Raw genomic sequence first — 21,405 nt, 5'->3', positions numbered from 1 at the left:
CACAGTTGTCACCGCTTTGTGTGTCTCCAGGAGCCGATGCTTGGCGCTCATCCTGGTCACTTTCACAGTTATTCCTCTCTCTCTCTCTCTCTCTCTCTCTCTCTCCCTCCAGCTTTTGCTGGGGGGTTCTTACCTCTACTGCTGTCTTGATCTGTAATGTTATTCCATATCTTCCCACTTCTTTTTCAACCGTGCATTCATTCCTCTGCCGCAAAACTTGGGCTGGACGGTAGAGCGATGGTTTAGCTTCAAGCAAGTCGGAGTTCAAACCCAGACCGTCAACAGATGGTTGGGCACCATTCCTTTCCCCAGTCCCATCCCAAATCCTTATCCAGACCCCTTCCAAGTGCTATACAGTCGTAATGGATTGGTACTTTCTTCTGACCGTTCCCTTCCTTTGACGCCCGTATCTTTGCAAGTAAATGGTACACAGTCTCTTCCAATACTCACCCCCTACATGTTCTGCTTTCTCTTCCTGATCTTAAGCAACTGTTGGACTCCTTACCAGAGCCTGTGCTCCTCTGGGGGATATTGTAACGTTTGGGATGTCCTCTGGGGTGATTTTTTTTCAGTGATATTTCTGCGCGTTCCCTAAAGCTCTGGGGTGATGGTCTCACCATCTCCCGAGGCCGCCTTATCCAACCTTCCATGCTCTCTTTTTTCGTTATCTCTCCTGTATCTCTGTTATCTCTTGTCTGTATGAGACAAGGTACACACGACCCATTGTCAGTATGAGGCAGGGTATACACAAACCATTGTCAGTATGATACTAGGTGTACACGACCCATTGTCAGTATGAGACAGGGTATACACAAACCATTGTCAGTATGAGACAGGGTATACACAAACCATTGTCAGTATGATACTAGGTATACACAAACCATTGTCAGTATGAGACAGGGTATACACAAACCATTGTCAGTATGATACTAGGTATACACGACCCATTGTCTGTATGAGACGGTATACACAAACCATTGTCAGTATGATACTAGGTATACACGACCCATTGTCAGTATGAGACAGGGTATACACAAACCATTGTCAGTATGATACTAGGTATACACGACCCATTGTCAGTATGAGACAGGGTATACACAAACCATTGTCAGTATGAGACAGGGTATACACAAACCATTGTCAGTATGATACTAGGAGTAGTAGGGTGTAAGCGCCACAGGTCATTTTTTTTTCAGGCCAGAGAACCCCTGTGAGGTGTAAGCGCCACAGGTCATTTTTTTTTTCAGGCCAGAGAACCCCTGTGAGGTGTAAGCGCCACAGGTCATTTTTTTTTTCAGGCCAGAGAACCCCTGTGAGGTGTAAGCGCCACAGGTCATTTTTTTTTCAGGCCAGAGAACCCCTGTGAGGTGTAAGCGCCACAGGTCATTTTTTTTTCTGGGGGAAAAAATTACCTGTGGCGCTTGGGGGGTTTCAGGTGAATTTGGGGACTCACAGATTTGGGATTAAGGATTTCTTATGAGAGTAATTTCCGAGATTTTAGAAGTATGGAATTCTTATGAGAAAAATAATTTCCGAGACTTAGAAGTTTGTTAAGGTCTTATGGGAGAAATTCAATACGCCTGTCAGCCAGACGCTGCCTTCAGGTCACCTCTTATCTTATCTTCTCCATAATATCTGGACCGTCCCTCTCTCTCTCCTCCTATTTCCTTACAACTATTTTCAGAGTTTCAAATAATCATAGAAGTTTATTTATATGTTTATGACCGAATTTGTAAAAAGACCATTTTCAGAGAATATTGTCTTAGATGTTTTGTTAAGGAAAACAGACAACTTAGCCATAACATTTAGTTTTATATCCATTTACGGCTATTTCACCTGTAAAGACCAAAATTGAACAGAGCCCAGTTTTTAGCTCATATTTCATCAGAGACCATTTTATACCTAAAAATGAACAGAGTCCACTTTGTGAGCAAAATTAGTCAGAGACAGTTTTAAGCTCATATTTCATCAGAGTCCAATTATCAACAGAAATTCGCCAGAGTCTACTTTGAGAGCAAAATTAGTCAGAGACAGTTTTTAGCTCATATTTCATCAGAGTCCAATTATCAACAGAAATTCGCCAGAGTCTACTTTGAGAGCAAAATTAGTCAGAGACAGTTTTTAGCTCATATTTCATCAGAGACCATTTTATACCTAAAAATGAACAGAGTCCACTTTGTGAGCAAAATTAGTCAGAGACAATTTTAAGCTCAAATTTCATCAGAGTCCAATTATCAACAGAAATTCGCCAGAGTCTACTTTGAGAGCAAAATTAGTCAGAGACAGTTTTAAGCTCAAATTTCATCAGAGTCCAATTATCAACAGAAATTCGTCAGAGTCTACTTTGAGAGCAAAATTAGTCAGAGACAGTTTTAAGCTCAAATTTCATCAGAGTCCAGTTCATGATCGAAATTAATCAGAGTCCAATTAAAGACCCAAATTTGACAGAGACCACATTTTCGCTACTAGCAGTCCAATCCCCCTGAAATTTTTAGCAGTCATATTTCAGACGTAGTAAATAAGATCAAGTCAGTTACTGAGCTCCAGCTCTTGTCCCCCTGTATTTGCATATTTTCTCTATATTCAGCTGTGTTCTTCACATTTTTTCCATGTTTGTGTTCATTCCATGTTCTACAAATGTTCACAGCATGCTCAGTTCAAATTTTTTCAACCGTTTTCCCCGTATATTCACTATGTTCTTTGTCATGTTTTTCCATGTACATTATATGTTCTCTGTATAACTTTTATACTCAATATTCATGTTCTCAATGTTCTTAGCTTGTTCTTCACATGTTCAGTGTTCATTCTTTGTATTCCCTATGTTCCTTATCATGTCTTCATATTCTCTATAAGTTCATATTCCCTGCATGTTCACTCTATTCATCAACTTTTTCTTACATGTTTTCTGTGTTCACCGTATGTTCACTGTGTTCATTCCCCAACTTAACCTCAATTTTTTATGTTCTTTGTTTCTTTAAACCAATTTGTTTCTTCCATTCACTAACTAGTTCTTTGTCAAATAATATTATACTGCATTACAGTTCCCTCAACAATTTTAGTCACCAAGTTTTTATTTGCAAAACTATGTCAAAGTAATTCTCGTAGTCAACTTAATAGTTCTACCAACCCCGTTCTTAAACAAATCTACACTTTATTCAGTTCCAAATTTACAAAGACAAACCTCTCTCGTAACTTCTTAACTAAAAATCTTTCGCCAATCAACTAAAACAGTCACTTTCGTCATTTTTCAACTAAACTTATCCATAGTCAACAGAAAATAACCGTGTTCATCATGTTTCATTGTCATTTCTTATCTAAAAAATTATCCGCCAATCATCAGAAAAGTCATGTTCATCATGTTTTGTCTTTTGCTCAACTAAAAGTATTCATCAGTCAACTAAAAAATAGTTACTTCATCATGTTTCCTTGTCATTTCTTAACTGAAATATCACTTCTCTCATCTGAAAATAGTCAGGATTAATCTCATTCAACACCGTTCTTAACTAAAACAACCTTTCGCTTAGCTAAAAATTGTCAAAGGAATCTTTTCAGCACTGTTCATAACTAACTTTATCCATCGTCAAGTAAGAAAATATAGTCAAAGATATCTATCATCGTCGTTCTTAACTGACATTTATACTTTGTGGAGCACTAAAATAGTCAGTCGTCATATTTTTTTCTTGTCTTTCCTCAACTAAAAGAGTCAAATGTAACTTTTTCAACGCTTTCGTAACTAAAATTATATGTCGCTAAGTAAGAAAAATAGTCAAATGTAACTTTTTCAGCACTTTCGTAAAATTATATGTCGTTAAGTAAGAAAAATAGTCAAAGGTGCTCTCCGTAACACCAAAGTTACTCTTCGAGATAACAAAAGACACTCTCAAACACTCAAAAATTTACTCGCATCCTCAAAGTTATTCTCAGAGTCATCAAAAAGTTAATCTCAGTCATCAAAATGCTATTCTCTAAGTAACCTTTCGTTCATCAGAGAATCTTTCTAAGACATCTTCGTTCATTAAAGTTAATCTCAGAGGCATAAAAGTTATTCTCAGAGCTATCAAACTTGTTCTCGATGCCATCAAAAAGTATTTTCTCGTTCTTCAAAGTTAATCTCAGAGTTAACAAAGGTAATCTCTAACTCACTTTCGTTCAACATATTAATTCTCTAAGTCCTCAAAGTTATTCTCTAAGACAACAAAGGTATTCTCTAAGACAACAAAGTCTTTCTCAGAGCTATCAAACTTGTTCTCAAAGTCATCAAAGTCATTCCAAGAGACGTCAAAGCTAATCCAAGACATCATCTTTCATCAAAGATATTCTCTCTAAGCCATCAATGTTCTTCTCTAAGACATAAAAGTTATTCTCTATGTCATCAAAAAGTTATTCTCTGAGCTAACAAAATACTACTCATGTTCTCAAAGACATTCTCAAAGTCATCAAAGTTATTCTAAGAGCTATCAAACTTGTTCTCAAAGTCAAAGTTATTCTGTAACTCACTTTTGTTCATTAAAGTTAATTTCTATGTTATAAAAGTTATTCTCGGAGACATCTAAAGTTAATCTTGCTCATCAAAGTTGTTCTCTAAGACATAAAAGTTATTCTCAGAGTCATCAAAAGTTGTTCTCTAAGACATCAATGTTGCTATCTAAGACATCAAAGATGTTCTCTAAATCATAAAAGTTAATCTTTAAGTCACCTTCGTTCATTAGAGAAACTTTCCAATCCATATTCGTTGACCAAAGTTATTCTCAGAGTCATCAAAGTGATCTCTAATTCACCTTCGTTCTCCAAAAGTTGTTCTCTAAGACACCTTCGTTCATCAAAGAAACTCTCCTCCTTCCATCATGTTATTCTTTAAGACATCTTCAGTCATAAAATTTCTCTCCAAAATGTAACTAGTTCAGCTTTTCATACCAAACCTGCACTTCTGTTAAAATATATTTTCGTAGTCACTTTACCCTAAAACTGTTCTCTGAACTATCCTAACTTAACTTACCTTACCTATCTTACCTATCTTACCTAACGTATCCTTCATAACCTAACTTTACCTATCCTAACATAACTTACCTTACCTATCATACCTAACTTACCTAACCTAACTTACCTAACTTACCTAACTTAACCTACATTTACCTAACTTACTTACATTACCTAACTTTACCTATCCTAACTTACCTAACTTATCCTGCTTAACCTAACTTACCTACATTTACCTAACTTAACCTAACTTTACCTATCCTAACTTAACTTACCTAACTTATCCTGCTTAACCTAACTTACCTACATTACCTAACTTAACTTAACCTGCTTAACCTAACTTACATAACTTACCTAACTTAACCTAACTTACCTACATTTACCTAACTTATCCTGCTTAACCTAACTTACCTACATTACCTAACTTAACCTGCATAACCTAACCTGCTTAACATAACTTACCTAACTTTACCTATCCTAACATAACTTACCTTACCTATCATACCTATCTTACCTAACCTAACTTACCTACATTTACCTAACTTAACCTGCTTAACCTAACTTTACCTATCCTAACTTAACTTACCTAACTTATCCTGCTTAACCTAACTTACCTACATTACCTAACTTAACCTGCTTAACCTAACTTACATAATTTAACCTAACTTTACCTATCCTAACATAACTTACCTTACATTACCTATCTTACCTAACTTTACCTATCCTAACATAACTTACCTTACATTACCTATCTTACCTAACTTACCTATCCTAACGTAACATAACTTGCTTTACCTAACTTAATCTTACATTCCCAAACTGATGTATCCTAACGTATCTAGTCAAACCCGACATGATCTAACTTACATAAGTATTTCTGCTTGTCTTTTGTGTTTCGTCAATCATTGTCTCATATTCATTTACTCATTTCATTAGTTAATTTCTCAAATGGTCACTTATGCATTTCAAGTACTATTTGTTAGAGATTGGATATTTAAGCATTTCAAAGAATTTTTGTTATATATGGGCATTTACTCATTTCAAGGGTTAATTTCTCAAATGGACGTTTTTGCATTTCAAGTGTTATTTGTTTAAGATTGGGTGTTTAACCATTTCAAAGGATTTTTGTTATATATGGGATTTTACTCGTTTCAAGGGCTAATTTCTCAAATGGTCATTTTTGCAGATCAAGGGTTATTTGTTAAAGTTCATCAAGTTGCTCATAAGTTGTATTTATTATGTTTGTTATCATTTATTCTTATTCCACAACCCCTTAACCTAACCTCTTGTAATCTTAGTGTATTTAGTAGGTTCTATCATATGTTCTTATTCCCTAACCCTTTAACCTAACCTTTCAGATGTAGTTTATTGTGTTTTTTGACGTATTTGTTGAATATATTATCCTTTTCCTAACCTTTCAGATGTAGTTTTGTTTCTCCTTTTGTATATTTTTACCCAAACCCACCATCCCACTTAACCTTCTTTCCTTCTTTTACTTTGTTTTCACATATAAGTTCATTCTTTATCTTAGTAATAATAAAATTACAATAGTAAAGAATCAGATCTACTAAGACTTGAAATTGAGAAAAACAAGAGAGCAAGTGAGTGAGAGCATGAAAAGAGGAAAAAAGAGTAAGAGAGAGGGGGGAGGAAGAGCATGGGAGCACTAAGACTTGAATTTGAGAAAAAAAAAACTAAGAGAATGAGAGTAAGGGTGAGAGAATGGGTGCATTAAGACTTGAAATTGAGAAAAACAAGAGAGCAAGTGAGAGAGAGGGGGAGGAAGAGCATGGGAGCACTAAGACTTGAATTTGAGAAAAAGAAAAACTAAGAGAATGAGAGTAAGGGTGAGAGAATGGGTGCATTAAGACTTGAAATTGAGAAAAACAAGAGAGCAAGTGAGAGAGAGGGGGAGGAAGAGCATGGGAGCACTAAGACTTGAATTTGAGAAAAAGAAAAACTAAGTGAATGAGAGTAAGGGTGAGAGAATGGGTGCATTAAGACTTGAATTTGAATTTGAGAAAGAAGAGAGCATTTGAGCAAATGAGTGAGTGAAAGGGGGAGGAAGAGAGAGAATAAGGGAGAGAGATAGAAAAGGAGGGATAGAAGGAGTGGGAGTAAAACTTTTATGCCTCTGAGATTAACTTTAATGAACGAAGATGTCTTAGAAAGATTCTCTGATGAACGAAAGGTTACTTAGAGAATAGCATTTTGATGACTGAGATTAACTTTTTGATGACTGAGAATAACTTTGAGCATGCGAGTAAATTTTTGAGTGTTTGAGTGTCTTTTGTTATCTCGAACAGTAACTTTGGTGTTACGGAGAGCACCTTTGACTATTTTTCTTACTTAACGACATATAATTTTACGAAAGTGCTGAAAAAGTTACATTTGACTATTTTTCTTATTTAGCGACATATAATTTTAGTTGCGAAAGTGTTGAAAAAGTTACATTTGACTCTTTTAGTTGAGGAAAGACAAGAAAAAAATATGACGACAGTGACTATTTTAGTGCTCCACAAAGTATAAATGTCAGTTAAGAACGACGATGATAGATATCTTTGACTATATTTTCTTACTTGATGATGGATAAAGTTAGTTATGAACAGTGCTGAAAAGATTCCTTTGACAATTTTTAGCTAAGCGAAAGGTTGTTTTAGTTAAGAACGGTGTTGAATGAGATTAATCCTGACTATTTTCAGATGAGAGAAGTGATATTTCAGTTAAGAAATGACAAGGAAACATGATGAAGTAACTATTTTTTAGTTGACTGATGAATACTTTTAGTTGAGCAAAAGACAAAACATGATGAACATGACTTTTCTGATGATTGGCGGATAATTTTTTAGATAAGAAATGACAATGAAACATGATGAACACGGTTATTTTCTGTTGACTATGGATAAGTTTAGTTGAAAAAATGACGAAAGTGTTTTAGTTGATTGGCGAAAGATTTTTAGTTAAGAAGTTACGAGAAAGGTTTGTCTTTGTAAATTTGGAACTGAATAAAGTGTAGATTTGTTTAAGAACGGGGTTGGTAGAACTATTAAGTTGACTACGAGAATTACTTTGACATAGTTTTGCAAATAAAAACTTGGTGACTAAAATTGTTGAGGGAACTGTAATGCAGTATAATATTATTTGACAAAGAACTAGTTAGTGAATGGAAGAAACAAATTGGTTTAAAGAAACAAAGAACATAAAAAATTGAGGTTAAGTAGGGGAATGAACACAGTGAACATACGGTGAACACAGAAAACATGTAAGAAAAAGTTGATGAATAGAGTGAACATGCAGGGAATATGAACTTATAGAGAATATGAAGACATGATAAGGAACATAGGGAATACAAAGAATGAACACTGAACATGTGAAGAACAAGCTAAGAACATTGAGAACATGAATATTGAGTATAAAAGTTATGCAGAGAACATATGATGTACATGAAAAACATGACAAAGAACATAGTGAATATACGGGGAAAACGGTTGAAAAAATTTGAACTGAGCATGCTGTGAACATTTGTAGAACATGGAATGAACACAAAACATGGAAAAAATGTGAAGAACACAGCTGAATATAGAGAAAATATGCAAATACAGGGGGACAAGAGCTGGAGCTCAGTAACTGACTTGATCTTATTTACTACGTCTGAAATATGACTTAAAAATTTCAGGGGGATTGGACTGCTAGTAGCGAAAATGTGGTCTCTGTCAAATTTGGGTCTTTAATTGGACTCTGATTAATTTCGATCATGAACTGGACTCTGATGAAATTTGAGCTTAAAACTGTGTGACTAATTTTGCTCTCAAAGTAGACTCTGGCGAATTTCTGTTGATAATTGGACTCTGATGAAATATGAGCTAAAAACTGGGCTCTGTTCAATTTTGGTCTTTACAGGTGAAATAGCCGTAAATGGATATAAAACTAAATGTTATGGCTAAGTTGTCTGTTTTCCTTAACAAAACATCTAAGACAATATTCTCTGAAAATGGTCTTTTTACAAATTCGGTCATAAACATATAAATAAACTTCTATGATTATTTGAAACTCTGAAAATAGTTGTAAGGAAATAGGAGGAGAGAGAGAGAGAGAGGGACGGTCCAGATATTCTGGAGAAGATAAGATAAGATAAGATAAGAGGTGACCTGAAGGCAGCGTCTGGCTGACAGGCGTATTGAATTTCTCCCATAAGACCTTAACAAACTTCTAAGTCTCGGAAATTATTTTTCTCATAAGAATTCCATACTTCTAAAATCTCGGAAATTACTCACTCATAAGAAATCCTTAATCCCAAATCTGTGAGTCCCCAAATTCACCTGAAACCCCCCCAAGCGCCACAGGTAATTTTTTCCCCCAGAAAAAAAAATGACCTGTGGCGCTTACACCTCACAGGGGTTCTCTGGCCTGAAAAAAAATGACCTGTGGCGCTTACACCCTACTACTACTAGGTATACACAAACCATTGTCAGTATGAGACAGGGTATACACAAACCATTGTCAGTATGAGACAGGGTATACACAAACCATTGTCAGTATGATACTAGGTATACACAAACCATTGTCAGTATGAGACAGGGTATACACAAACCATTGTCAGTATGATACTAGGTATACACGACCCATTGTCAGTATGAGACAGGGTATACACAAACCATTGTCAGTATTATACTAGGTATACACAAACCATTGTCAGTATGAGACAGGGTATACACAAACCATTGTCAGTATGATACTAGGTATACACGACCCATTGTCAGTATGATACAGACAATGGGTCGTGTATACCTAGTATGATACTAGGTATACACGACCCATTGTCAGTATGATACTAGGTATTCACGACCCATTGTCAGTATGAGACAGGGTATACACGACCCATTGTCAGTATGAGACAGGGTATACACCTGTATGATACAGGGAAACTACAAAAACCATTTCATAAAAAAGGTAAAATAAACTAAATACAGTAAAACAATATACATATAATTAAAAATTAAAAAAATGCATTTACCTAATATATGTAAAAATGGGCCATATTCCGTCACTAAACATCCATGGAGAGTATTGCCACCATCCAGTGCACTTTATTGATACACAATATTAATTAATATGTTATGATAAGTATTAGGTCAATCATTAAGCCTAATTATGCTTTGTTCACTGTATGATCTGTCTTTATTGTTCATAATCATAGATGAATCATTTTGATAATATTATGTATATATGTATAATATATATATATATATATGTATAAATATAATATAATATAATATATATATATAATATATATATAATATATATTGTGACGATAATCTCCTTCAAGAGATTGAGCCTGCTCTTCCCTCCACAATTACGTCGTTGTGGTTATATAAAACGACTATGGAAGACATGTCCAACAGAAACAACAACACCAGCAAGGCTTGCCAGGGTGAGCAAACGTATGCAGCCAGCCACCTGTTCGGACTCAAACCACCAAACTACATGTTGATCGCTACCGGCTCCGCTGATTGGTCGCCGGTCTGGCTGCACCTGCACTCGCCCCCCCATACTACTTGATGTCTGGGGTCGCACCAACCCCAGACTCAGAATGTTCAGTGCTCTCGTGGTCACCACTCCTCCCGGCTAGACGCTAGCGTGTACTGAGAGAAGTGGTGGCTTTAAGCCAATATTCCAAACACCTCCCATTTACTTTGTATTGCACTTCTTGTTATTTTGCCTTAACGTAACTTTTCATTGTGTCATCTAATTATTCTTATTATTTTGATTGATTGATTTTATTATAAGAATTTGTTTGTGCATTTTATTCATGTTTTGATTTATTTAACGTAATTAAAATTTCATTGTTAAAGTTTACTTGTGTTTTGTGTGTCTTCTCCTTACCTTACCACAGACGAAGTTCCAGTTTTTTCTATTTTTTTTTAATAACTATGTGACGAGGCCATACCCCTAGCCTTAAACAGCCGAACACCAACGCGTTACCGTCACAATATATATATATATATATATATATTATATATATATATATATATATATATATATATATATATATATAGCTAGTGTTGATATATTGTAAGCTTACGATGCTTTTATTTTCTTAGTATCAGTAATAATTAGAACAATCAAAATACCAAAAGTCATGGTAAAGAAACTCCTGTAATTATTCAAGTATTTTCCATAACGCTTCGTTCTTCTCTGGAGCATCTTCAGGTAAACAATGAATACATGAGGTACAATTTTGGGTGGTTGTTGTAATTGAGCTCGGTTATTCACGATAACTTTGTTACTGTGATATTTGGGTCAAACTTTCAAGGTAAGGCAAGGTAATTATCAAAAGAAGGCACCAAACCGGGAAGGCTGTGTAGCACCATCAAAGTGCTAAATAATCAGAGGGCGGTAAATATCACCAAGAATGCCAATACGAGAACAAAAACGCATAAGGCGAACGATATCAAAAGTATCCGAGTCACCAAGAATTCTATCGAGGGACAGGTGACCGCGAGGGGCGGTCGGAAAGCAAGACACACGCTCGTCCTGGAAGTCAGGACATTCAAGAAGGACATGCACGACCGTAAGAGGGACAATGCAACTAGGACAATAAGGAGCAGAGCGGCGCTCCATTAAGTGACCGTGGGTTAAGCGGGTATGACCAATCCGCAGCCGTGCCAAAGCAGTTTCCCACCGCCGGTTACGGTGGCAGGAGGAAGGCCACGGGGACACACTACGTTTGAGAGTACGCAGCTTGTTACCAACCACAGAGGACCAACAACCCTGCCAACGGGCAAGAATGGAAGAATGAATAACATGATAAAAGTCGGAATAAGGAATACTTTTACGGGAGATGGGACAAGAACGGATAGCTTCCTTAGCGGCAGCATCCGCACGCTCATTGAAAGAAACACCAATATGGCTGGGAACCCAGCAAAACTCTGATTTAAATTTACTAGTAATAAGAAACAGCCAATGTTGAATCTCTATGACCACCGGATGGACAGGATTAAAGGACCCTAGAGCCATGAGGGCACTACGAGAATCAACTACAACCACAAAGGAGGATTGAGAATGAGAAAGCAAGAGACGAAGAGCATAGAGAATAGCATAAAGTTCTGCCGTAAAGACGCTAGCCTCTGAAGGGAGGCGACACACACAAGTACGGTCAGGAAAAACAACAGAGTAGCCCACACCGTCTGCAGACTTAGACCCATCAGTGAAGATGGAAATAGTGGGAGTGCGAAGAAAAGTGCTCAAGGAAGAGGCTTTTCAGAATAGTAGGAGGGGTAAAGGCTTTAGTAACACAAGTCAAGGACGTACAAAACTTGGGAAGGGGGACTCTCCACGGAGGTAAGGAAGGAACAATACGAGGAGAAACATTAGAAATGTGAACAAAAAGAGAATCCTGTAGGCGAGATAACCGGACAGAAAGTGGGAGACAATGAAGAGGAACAGGAACCACAGGAGGAGAAAAAGTCAATGCACGACAGAGGCGAGAGGAAGGATGTTGGAAGGACCGCGCAAGATAGCGAAGACAGTAGCGATCACGGCGGTCCTGAAGAGAGAGAAAGCCAGTGTCAACATACAAACTAAGGGCGGGAGTCGAACGAAAGGCACCAGAGCTGAGACGCAACCTAGTATGGTGCAAAGCATCAAGACGGCGAAGAGTAGAAGGAGAAGCAGAAGAGTATGCAGGGCAACCATAATCGAGTTTAGACAGGACGAGTCAAACTTTTAAATGGAGGTGGGGTTTCCTCCTTTTTCCCCGTTTCTTTTTCGCTTCTGTTTTAGTGCACTGGTTTTAGTCTTGTTTTAATAACATTATTTTGGTGGCGGATGTAGATGCAGAATGTTCACTAGTGAGTCCCATTCTTCAACGGCTTTTCTAATCATCGTAGTCGCTATGGAATGTGCATCTAATGCAGCTGCTGTCGTTGGATTAATGTTGAGTTTGATGCACAGGGCTTCAGTAGCTTCTCATTCCAGTACGTTTATCGTACAGGAATGTGAAGGCTGCACGATGGCTCAGTGGTAGAATTCTCGGCTGCCATTTTTGGTTGTTGTTGTTGAAGATTCGCTACTCGGAACAATAAGTTCCAGTAGCACGGGCTATGGTGAACCCGTAAGCGGAGGCTCTTTAGAGCCATTATCTGTACCAGTGGCTGATACTAGAGATGTGGCAATAGATGGGGGTCTTCATGAGGGTTTTCAGCCTGGAGGGCTGGCTATACCAGTTATGGAGCTGGTGGGGTTAGTGTAGACCTCTAGGTTTTCTGTTTTTTCTTTGCCTGCTATTTTGGCTGAGTAGTGCTGTCGTTAGAGTTTGGTGACGTGGCCTCCATGAGGAAGTCTTGAACCGTGTTGGTGTCGTATTTGTGATGCGGCGGTGGAGCTCCTACTATGATTTCCTCGTCTGAGGAGTCCGTAACCTCCGTAGTGGGCGTTTTTGTCTTTCGCCTCGCAGCCTTAGGTAGGTTTAGGTGTCGTTGATTGGTGGTTGTAGCTATTTCAGGAGCGCTGGTGGTGCTGTTATCGTTTGTAGACAGCACGTCTGCTAGCGCGGCTGCTGAGATAGTGATGGTAGGAGTGTTGGGAGCTGGAGAAGGAATTACCTCTGTGTCGCCCGGGTCATGGGCGGTTCTGGAGTCGGTGTTGAAGTTGACCGCATGGTCGTCCTGGTGGTAGTCTCCGGAGTGGTAGAGGAGGAAGTGAGATTTACGCTAGTGGCTATGATGGGGGCCAGGCCATTGTCTATGTATAATGCGTTTAGTTCACTGGCAATGCGCTGGTTGTCTGGTCCTGCAAGCCTTTCCGCTAGTTTAAGAAGACCAGGGATAATGCCTGCACGTGATGCAGGGGGCTGTGAAGGAGCCTGTGGGACCTTGGGTCCCCAATGAGAAGGCTGTGTCGCCTGCTGGGAGGAGCCACATGTTGGTAGGACCGGAAAGTCTTCTGGTCGACTAGTGAGAGCTAAGGTGGTGGGTTGAACGCTTGGGGCTCTGGTCGAGGAGGTAGACGAGTTGTTTCTTTTGGCTTCAACCTGGGCCTTGATGATTTCCTGTCTGCGGGGGCAGCGGTAGGAAATTGCGGGGTGATTGCCATCACAGAGCAAGCAGTGATGGACTGTTGCCTTGCATATGTAGTAGTGATGGTCCAGAGCACACTGGCTGCACCTCTGGACAGGGTGCTGACACTTGTTGGTCGGGTGGGAGAGCTCGTAGCACTTAAAGCACTGCTGGATGTCATGGTATCCTTCCTTTTTTACTTGGTGGGGTTGTATTTTTAGGCCGAAGCAGTAGAATCCTTGTGTGGCAGCCTGGGTGGCCGCAGCTATGGTGGTGAACGTAATCTTCATTGATGTTTTGTCGGTGTTGCAGAACTCTAGGTTGAATACCGACAGGTTTGGATTTTCGTCCTCGATATTGTTTATGATATGATGTTGAGGTCGCTCAGCGATCCACCGGCTGGTCCTGCTGGTAAAGACAGTTCTTCCGGCCAGGAACTCACGTGGGAAGTGAGGATGTAGGTAGTGCTCTTTGCGAAGAAAGGCATCGTTAGTGAGGAGTTTTTCTAGCTCCTCTTCACATGAAAAGTAGAGCACGATATCTTCATCTTCCTGACTAATGTCAGCGGGTTTGAGGCCAGTTACGACCTTCAGGACCTTTAAAGTATTGCTTCTTCCGATAGCATGACCGTCAAGTGGAGTAGCTCTGACCTTAAGACGTTTGGGTCGCATTGTGACCACACTGCGCCTTGTGAGGTGTTGGCGGGAGATGTCTCTCCCGTCCTGTCACTGAGTCGCCATTTTTGGTTAAATAATTACACATATAAAGGGATCTAAGAAGTGAGGGGTGAGGTGAAGGGGCAATCAAACATAGGGTAAGGATTGGGTTCAACACAGGGAAAAGGGGAGGGGGGGGGGCAAACATAAGGAACAGGGGATAGGGTAATTCTAGTGTGAGGCATTGGCTGAAACTGTGGTGGGAGGGAAGACCTCGGCAGAGACGTCATTTTCTGGTGATTTTAGGCGAGATCTGAGTGAGAGTGGGCAACGAAGCGAAGTCTTTGTTCTGAACATACAAGGTGGGTCATTTGTATCTTACAAGAATACCTTCCAGGATTTGTAATCTTCTTTGGTCAGTGGAAGATTCCAGGATTTTTGTGCTAGTAGATAATACCAAAAATCCGGAATCCTCCATTGACCAAAGAAGATTACAAATCCTGGAAGGAATACTTGTAAGACACAAAAGACCCACCTTAAATATACAGAACAAAAACTTCACTTCGTTGCCAACTCTCACTCAGATCTCACTTAACGTCACCAGATAATGACGTCTCTACCGAGGTCTTCCCTCCCACCACAGTTCCAGCCAAGGTCTTACCCAGTGTTCGAATGGCCCTATCCCCCATTCCATATGTTTAAGTAAGTAATTATCAAAAGAAGGCACCAAACCGGGAAGGCTATGTAGCACCATCAAATACGCAAAATAATCAGAGGGCGCTAAATATCACCAAGGATGCCAATACGAGAACAAAAACGCATAAGGCGAACGATATCAAAAGTATCCGAGTCACCAAGAATTCTATCGAGGGACAGGTGACCGCGAGGGGCGGTCGGAAAGCAAGACACACGCTCGTCCTGGAAGTCAGGACATTCAAGAAGGACATGCACGACCGTAAGAGGGACAATGCAACTAGGACAATAAGGAGCAGGGCGGCGCTCCATCAAGTGACCATGGGTTAAGCGAGTATGGCCAATACGCAACCTCGCTAGAGCTGTTTCCCACCGCCGGTTACGGTGGAAGGAGGACGGCCACGAGGAAACACAACATTTAAGAGTACGTAGCTTGTTACCAGTAACAGACAACCAAGAAGCCTGCCAACGGGCAAGGACTGAGGAATGGATAACCGGGTAAAAGTCGGAATACGGAATGCCTTTACGAGAGATGGGACAAGAGCGGACAGCTTCCTTAGCGGCAGCATCCGCACGCTCATTTAAAGACACGCCAATATGGCTGGGAACCCAACAAAACTCAACCGACTTAAATTTACTGTGAACGAGAAACAGCCAATGCTGGATCTCGACAACTACCGGATGAACTGGATTAAAGCACCCGAGAGCCATGAGGGCACTACGAGAGTCAACAACAACCACAAAGGAAGACTGACAACGAGAAAGCAGGAGACGAAGAGCATAGAGAATAGCATAAAGTTCCGCTGTAAAGATGCTAGTCTCCGGAGGCAAGCGACACATATAAGTGCGATCAGGAAAAACAACAGAGTAGCCAACACCGTCCGCTGACTTAGACCCATCGGTGAAGACAGAAACGGAGCGGGAGTGAGAAGAAAAGTGCTCGAGGAAAAGGCGTTTTAGAACTGTAGGAGGGGTAAAAGCTTTAGTGATACGAGTCAAGGATGTACAAAACCGCGGAAGAGGGACCCTCCACGGGGGCAAAGAAGGAACAACACGAGGAGAAACATCAGAAATACGAACGGAAAGAGAATCCTGCAGGCGAGATAACCGGACAGAAAGAGGGAGGTGGTGAAGAGGAACAGGAACCGCAGGAGGGGTAAAAGTTAAAGCACGACAGAGACGAGAGGAAGGATGTTGCAAGGACCGCGCAAGATAGCGAAGACAGTAGCGATCACGGCGGTCCTGGAGAGACAGGAAGCCAGTGTCAACATACAAGCTAAGGACGGGAGTCGAACGAAAGGCACCAGAACTGAGGCGCAACCCAGTATGGTGCAAAGCATCAAGACGGCGAAGAGTAGAAGGAGAAGCAGACGAGTAAGCAGGGCAACCATAATCGAGCTTAGACAGGACGAGAGAGGAATGTAAAGCAAGGAGAGTGCGCCTATCTGCCCCCCAAGAAGTATGGGACAAGACCCGAAGGAGGGTAAGGGACTTAGAGCACTCAACACGGAGGTAAGAGATATGGGGAGACCAAGACAAACGAGTGTCAAGGAATAACCCCAAAAGCTTCGCGGAATCTTTGTATTCAAGGGGATGACCATAAAGTGACAAAGAGGGACGAAGAACAACCCGTTTCCGCGTAAAAGTCATGGCACAAGTCTTAGAAGTAGAGAACTTGAAGCCATGACCTGTGGCCCAAGACGACACGGCATCAATCGCAAGTTGAAGCCGGCGTTGAAGGAGAGGCGAATCATCACCCTGACAACAAAGGGTAAGATCATCGACATAGAGAGCGGAGAAGACACCAGAAGGAAGAGAGGAAAGAAGACCATTGAGGGCAACCAGAAAAAGAGTAGTGCTCAGAACACTACCCTGGGGCACACCTTCGTATTGCTGAAAAGAGGGAGAGAGAGCGGTACCAAGGCGCACCCGAAAGGAACGACGAGAGAGGAAGCTGCGGAGAAAGAGAGGGAGATGACCACGAAGGCCAAAAGAATGAAGTTGAGATAGGATATGATAACGCCAAGTGGTGTCGTAAGCCTTTTCTAGGTCAAAAAGGACGGCAACAACGGAGGTCTTCGCAGCAAAAGCAGTACGTATATAGACCTCCAAGTTCACCAGGACATCTGTCGTGCTGCGGCACTTGCGGAAACCAAATTGAGAAGGGGAGAGGAGGTGATGGTGTTCCAGGAACCACATCAGACGAACGTTAACCATACGTTCAAAGAGTTTGCAGACACAACTTGTGAGAGCAATAGGGCGAAAGTCCTTAGGGGAAGTACCCAGAGACCCCGGTTTGCGAACAGGGAGGACAACGGCATCAAGCCAGTCCTCAGGGACTGACGACGACTCCCAGATCCGATTATACAGACCCAGTAAATACTGAGACGTGCTCGGAGGGAGATGGCGAAGCATCTCATAATGAATACCATCGGAGCCCGCCGCCGTAGAACCGCAGAGGGCCAGGGCAGAACGAAGTTCAGAGAGAGAGAAGGGATCATTATAGGGAAGCTGAAGATGAGTGCAGAAATCTAAAGGACGAGACTCAAGGACAGGTTTACGAAGAAGGAAAGATTGGGGAAGATGAAGACCAGAGCTAACAGAAGAAAAGTGGGAACCCAGTTCGGAAGCGACCTGCAACGGGTCCGCCACAAGAGTATCATGGAGGTGAAGGACCGGTGAAACATCGGGAACGAACTTACCCGCTATCTTGCGGATACGCTTCCAGATCTGGGCCAGAGGGGTTTCGGACGTAATTGTCGAGACATAAGACGCCCAACATTCACGTTTAGCCGTACGGATGGCCCTACGGGCCACCGCACTCGCTTTCCGAAAGAAAAGAAAAGAATCGGTCGTCTGCCTACGGCGGTGCTTCTTCCAGGCTGCACGCTTACAGCGGACAGCCCGAGCACAGTCCGCATTCCACCAGGGAACGCACTTCCGTGGACCCCGAGAGGAAGAGCGAGGAATAGAGCGGAGGGCAGCGTCGAAGACAGTGTCATGAAAAAGGAGGAGAGCGCGAGAGAGGGGCAGAAGGGAGAGGTCAGAGAGAGTAGCACTGAGGGAAAATAGGGTCCAGTCCGCCTTAGCAAACTGCCACCTAGGGAAAGAGAGGGAAGGGCGAAAAGAGAAAAAGGAAACAAGGATGGGGAAATGATCACTTCCATGGAGGTCATCAAGAACCTGCCATGTGAAATCTAAGTAAAGAGAAGAAGAGCAGAGAGAAAGATCAAGACAAGAAAGGGTGCGAGTTCGAGAGTCCAAATGAGTGGGCTCACCAGAATTCAGAAGAGACAGGGAAGAAGAGAGGAGAAACGGCTCAAGGAGGCGACCCCGGGTATTCGTCAGAACGTCACCCCAAAGAGAATGACGACAATTGAAGTCACCCAGCAGGAGCACAGGCTCCGGCAAGGAGTCTAGGAGGTGTTTCAAATCAGGAAGAGAGAGCGGGACACTCGGGGGGAGATAAATGGAACAAACTGTGTACCATTTCCCCACAAAGATACGAGCAGCAGAACAATGGAGAGGCGAAGGAAAAAGTAAAGGAACAAAGGGAACATCAGCCCGAATCAAGAGAGCAGAAGAATTAGAAGCCCCAGCAATGGCTGGGGGGGGGGAGAGAAAGGAATAGCCACGAAAACGACCAGGACGAGCACCAAGCATCGGCTCCTGGAGACAGACACAAAGGGGCGAAAACCGCGAAACCAGAAGTTGGAGTTCGAGGAAATTGGCGTAATAACCTCGAACGTTCCATTGAAGAATGGACAACGACGAGAAGAGAAAGGACAAAAACAGAGAACAAGGAAGAAACAAAGGCGAAAGACCAACAGAGCACGTTAAAGAATATCAGGGTCGGGATCAGGGTCAGCAAAGTCAGGGTTAGGGGGCATGGGTAAACTGAGCAAAGACGGAGGGAAGGAAACGGGAGAACAGATCAGAGGTGGGCGGGCAGGGTCCGGAGGAGGAGGAGGAGGAGGAGGAGACAACGGAGAGGAGCAGTCAAGGACAGCAGCAGGAAGAGGGGGAGTAGAAAGAGAGGAGCGCACCCCAGCAAGAGCAGCAACCGAAAGGGAAGCAGGGGCCAAAGAAACCTCCATAGCAGGAACAGGGGGCGCAAGCACTGAAACGGGAGTGGAAGGAGCAACAGAGCCAGAAGGAGGAGCTGAGGAAGAAAGCGAAGCCTTCTTACCCGCCGGGGAAGAGGAAGGAGAGGAGCCAGGCCTACGCTTCTGACTTAAAGAGACCGGTGTCCCAGCAACTACGTACCGGGCAACGGATTCCAGTGTCTCAACAGGAGAAGCCGAACGAGAGCACACACGACGGCCGTTAGGAGAGCGATGGACATCCGCCCGCACCGACAGGCGGCGGGGAGAGCCGATAGATGGAGGAAGAGGATGGGAAGGAGGATCGGAGGGGGACGAGGAAGGAGACACAGAAGACACGACAGACCGGGTAGAAGGAAGGGGAACCCCAGACAGAGGACCAGGAGGAGGATCCTTCGGGAGAGAACCCAAAGGGACAGAGGAGGGGGCAGTGGGCGCATCAGGGTCCAAGGCCTGGAAACGGTTGTGAGTCTGAAGAAGGCGGGAAGGACGAGGAGAGGAAGAGCGCAACACGCGAGCATAAGAGATATTAGCATAAGGCGGGAGCCGGCGAACCTGGCGCCTCGCCTCAGGAAAAGATAAACGCTCCCGGTGCTTCAAGTTGAGGACGGCTGCCTCAAGCTTGTAATGGACACACGCACGGGAGAAGGTAGGATGGGCCTCACCGCAGTTGAGGCAACGAGCCTGGGGAGAAGCGCACTCCGACTTAGAGTGACCTTCGCCACCACACAAAGGACAGAGAGAGACAGTCCCGGAGCAGCGGAGGGCACCATGCCCAAACCTCCAGCACTTGTTGCAGAGCCGAGGAGAAGGAATGTACTCCTGGACAGAGCACCTGGCACCAGCAAGAATGACAGAGGGTGGAAGGGTCCTACCATCAAAGGTAATCTTCACAACCCGGAGGGGTTGACGGCGACTACCACGAGGGGGACGAGTAAACGTGTCCACCTGGAGAATAGAATGGCCCTGGGCAGCGAGGATATGTCGAATATCGTCGTGGCAGTCGCGTAGGTCCCGAACACCGGTCGCAACATGGGGCGGGAGCAAAATAGTGCCAACACTGGCATTCAACTGAACGTTCTTCGAGACCCGAACGGGGGTCTCGCCAAGGCAGGATAAGGCAGCCAAGCGGGAAGCAGCATCCTGAGAAGGAGCAGCAACGACACGCGTACCGAGACGAGTGGGGTTAAAAGTAATGGAGGCATCCACGGAATCAATGAGATGTCGATGAAGGGAGAAATCGTCAGGAGGCGCAGAATCAAGAGGGAGGAGATCAAAATATTTGGCCCACGAAGCGGGACCAAACAAGGCTTGATAGGTAGCAGAACTGGAAGGAATCGAGCGAGGGCGGCCGTGACGAGAACGGCGGTGAGAACCCCCAGAGAGAGAGGGGTTAAAAGGCGCAGTAGTTACAACTAGAGAAGGAGCCGCGCCAGGGGACGAGGTAGTCACCACTGGGGGCTTGGGGCTCGACCCAACCACAGAGGAGGGAGGGGAGCCAGGGGAAGGAGTCAGAGAGGCCAAAGGAGGAGCAAGGTCGGGGCCCAATGCAGCGGAGGCTACAGAGCCCGGTCTTCCAATACGGACCGACTCGGGGGCTTGGTCGCCCACCCCACGAGCCTGAAAAGGTAAGCCAGAAGCAGCCGAAACAGGGGTTATCATCCTGACGAAATTACGAATTCACTCACGAATGTGCCCCCACACCCACCATGGAGCCACAATTAGAGGCAGGACACCCAACAAGAAGCTATCGCCGATCTTGTCGGGGCCTCCTAGGGGTGCGTCGTGAGTATACGCCCCACAAACGCCACCTTAAGAAACCGACAGTCCGTCGAGATCGGGTTCAGTGACGAAGTGGGGATTGACAATAAAAGGTTCCCCTCGCTCTCGACGTCGGGTACTGCAGTTCTACGGGTGCAA

The 21,405-nt window shown here is 42.9% G+C and overlaps 1 protein-coding gene across 3 annotated transcripts in view; it reads right to left on the bottom strand.

Annotated features, from left to right (window-relative positions):
• Positions 1-624, bottom strand: part of LOC123760143 (uncharacterized) — a 58,110-nt gene extending 57,486 nt beyond the window's left edge. For 2 of the 3 annotated variants that reach the window (XM_069325453.1, XM_069325454.1), the window contains exon 1: positions 506-624. In XM_069325453.1, the coding sequence (XP_069181554.1) occupies positions 506-620 (115 nt within the window). In that variant the 5' untranslated portion in view covers positions 621-624. Of the gene's footprint in view, positions 1-450 lie in introns of all 3 variants that reach the window. The other variant, XM_045745649.2, reaches the window with a different exon arrangement.
• Positions 625-21,405: the final 20,781 nt, after the last annotated feature.

Source organism: Procambarus clarkii, chromosome 16, assembly GCF_040958095.1.
Source record: "Procambarus clarkii isolate CNS0578487 chromosome 16, FALCON_Pclarkii_2.0, whole genome shotgun sequence".
Lineage (NCBI taxonomy): Eukaryota > Metazoa > Arthropoda > Malacostraca > Decapoda > Cambaridae > Procambarus > Procambarus clarkii.
Note: the sequence above shows the minus strand (reverse complement) of the source record. Positions and strands in the feature narration are given on the sequence as shown.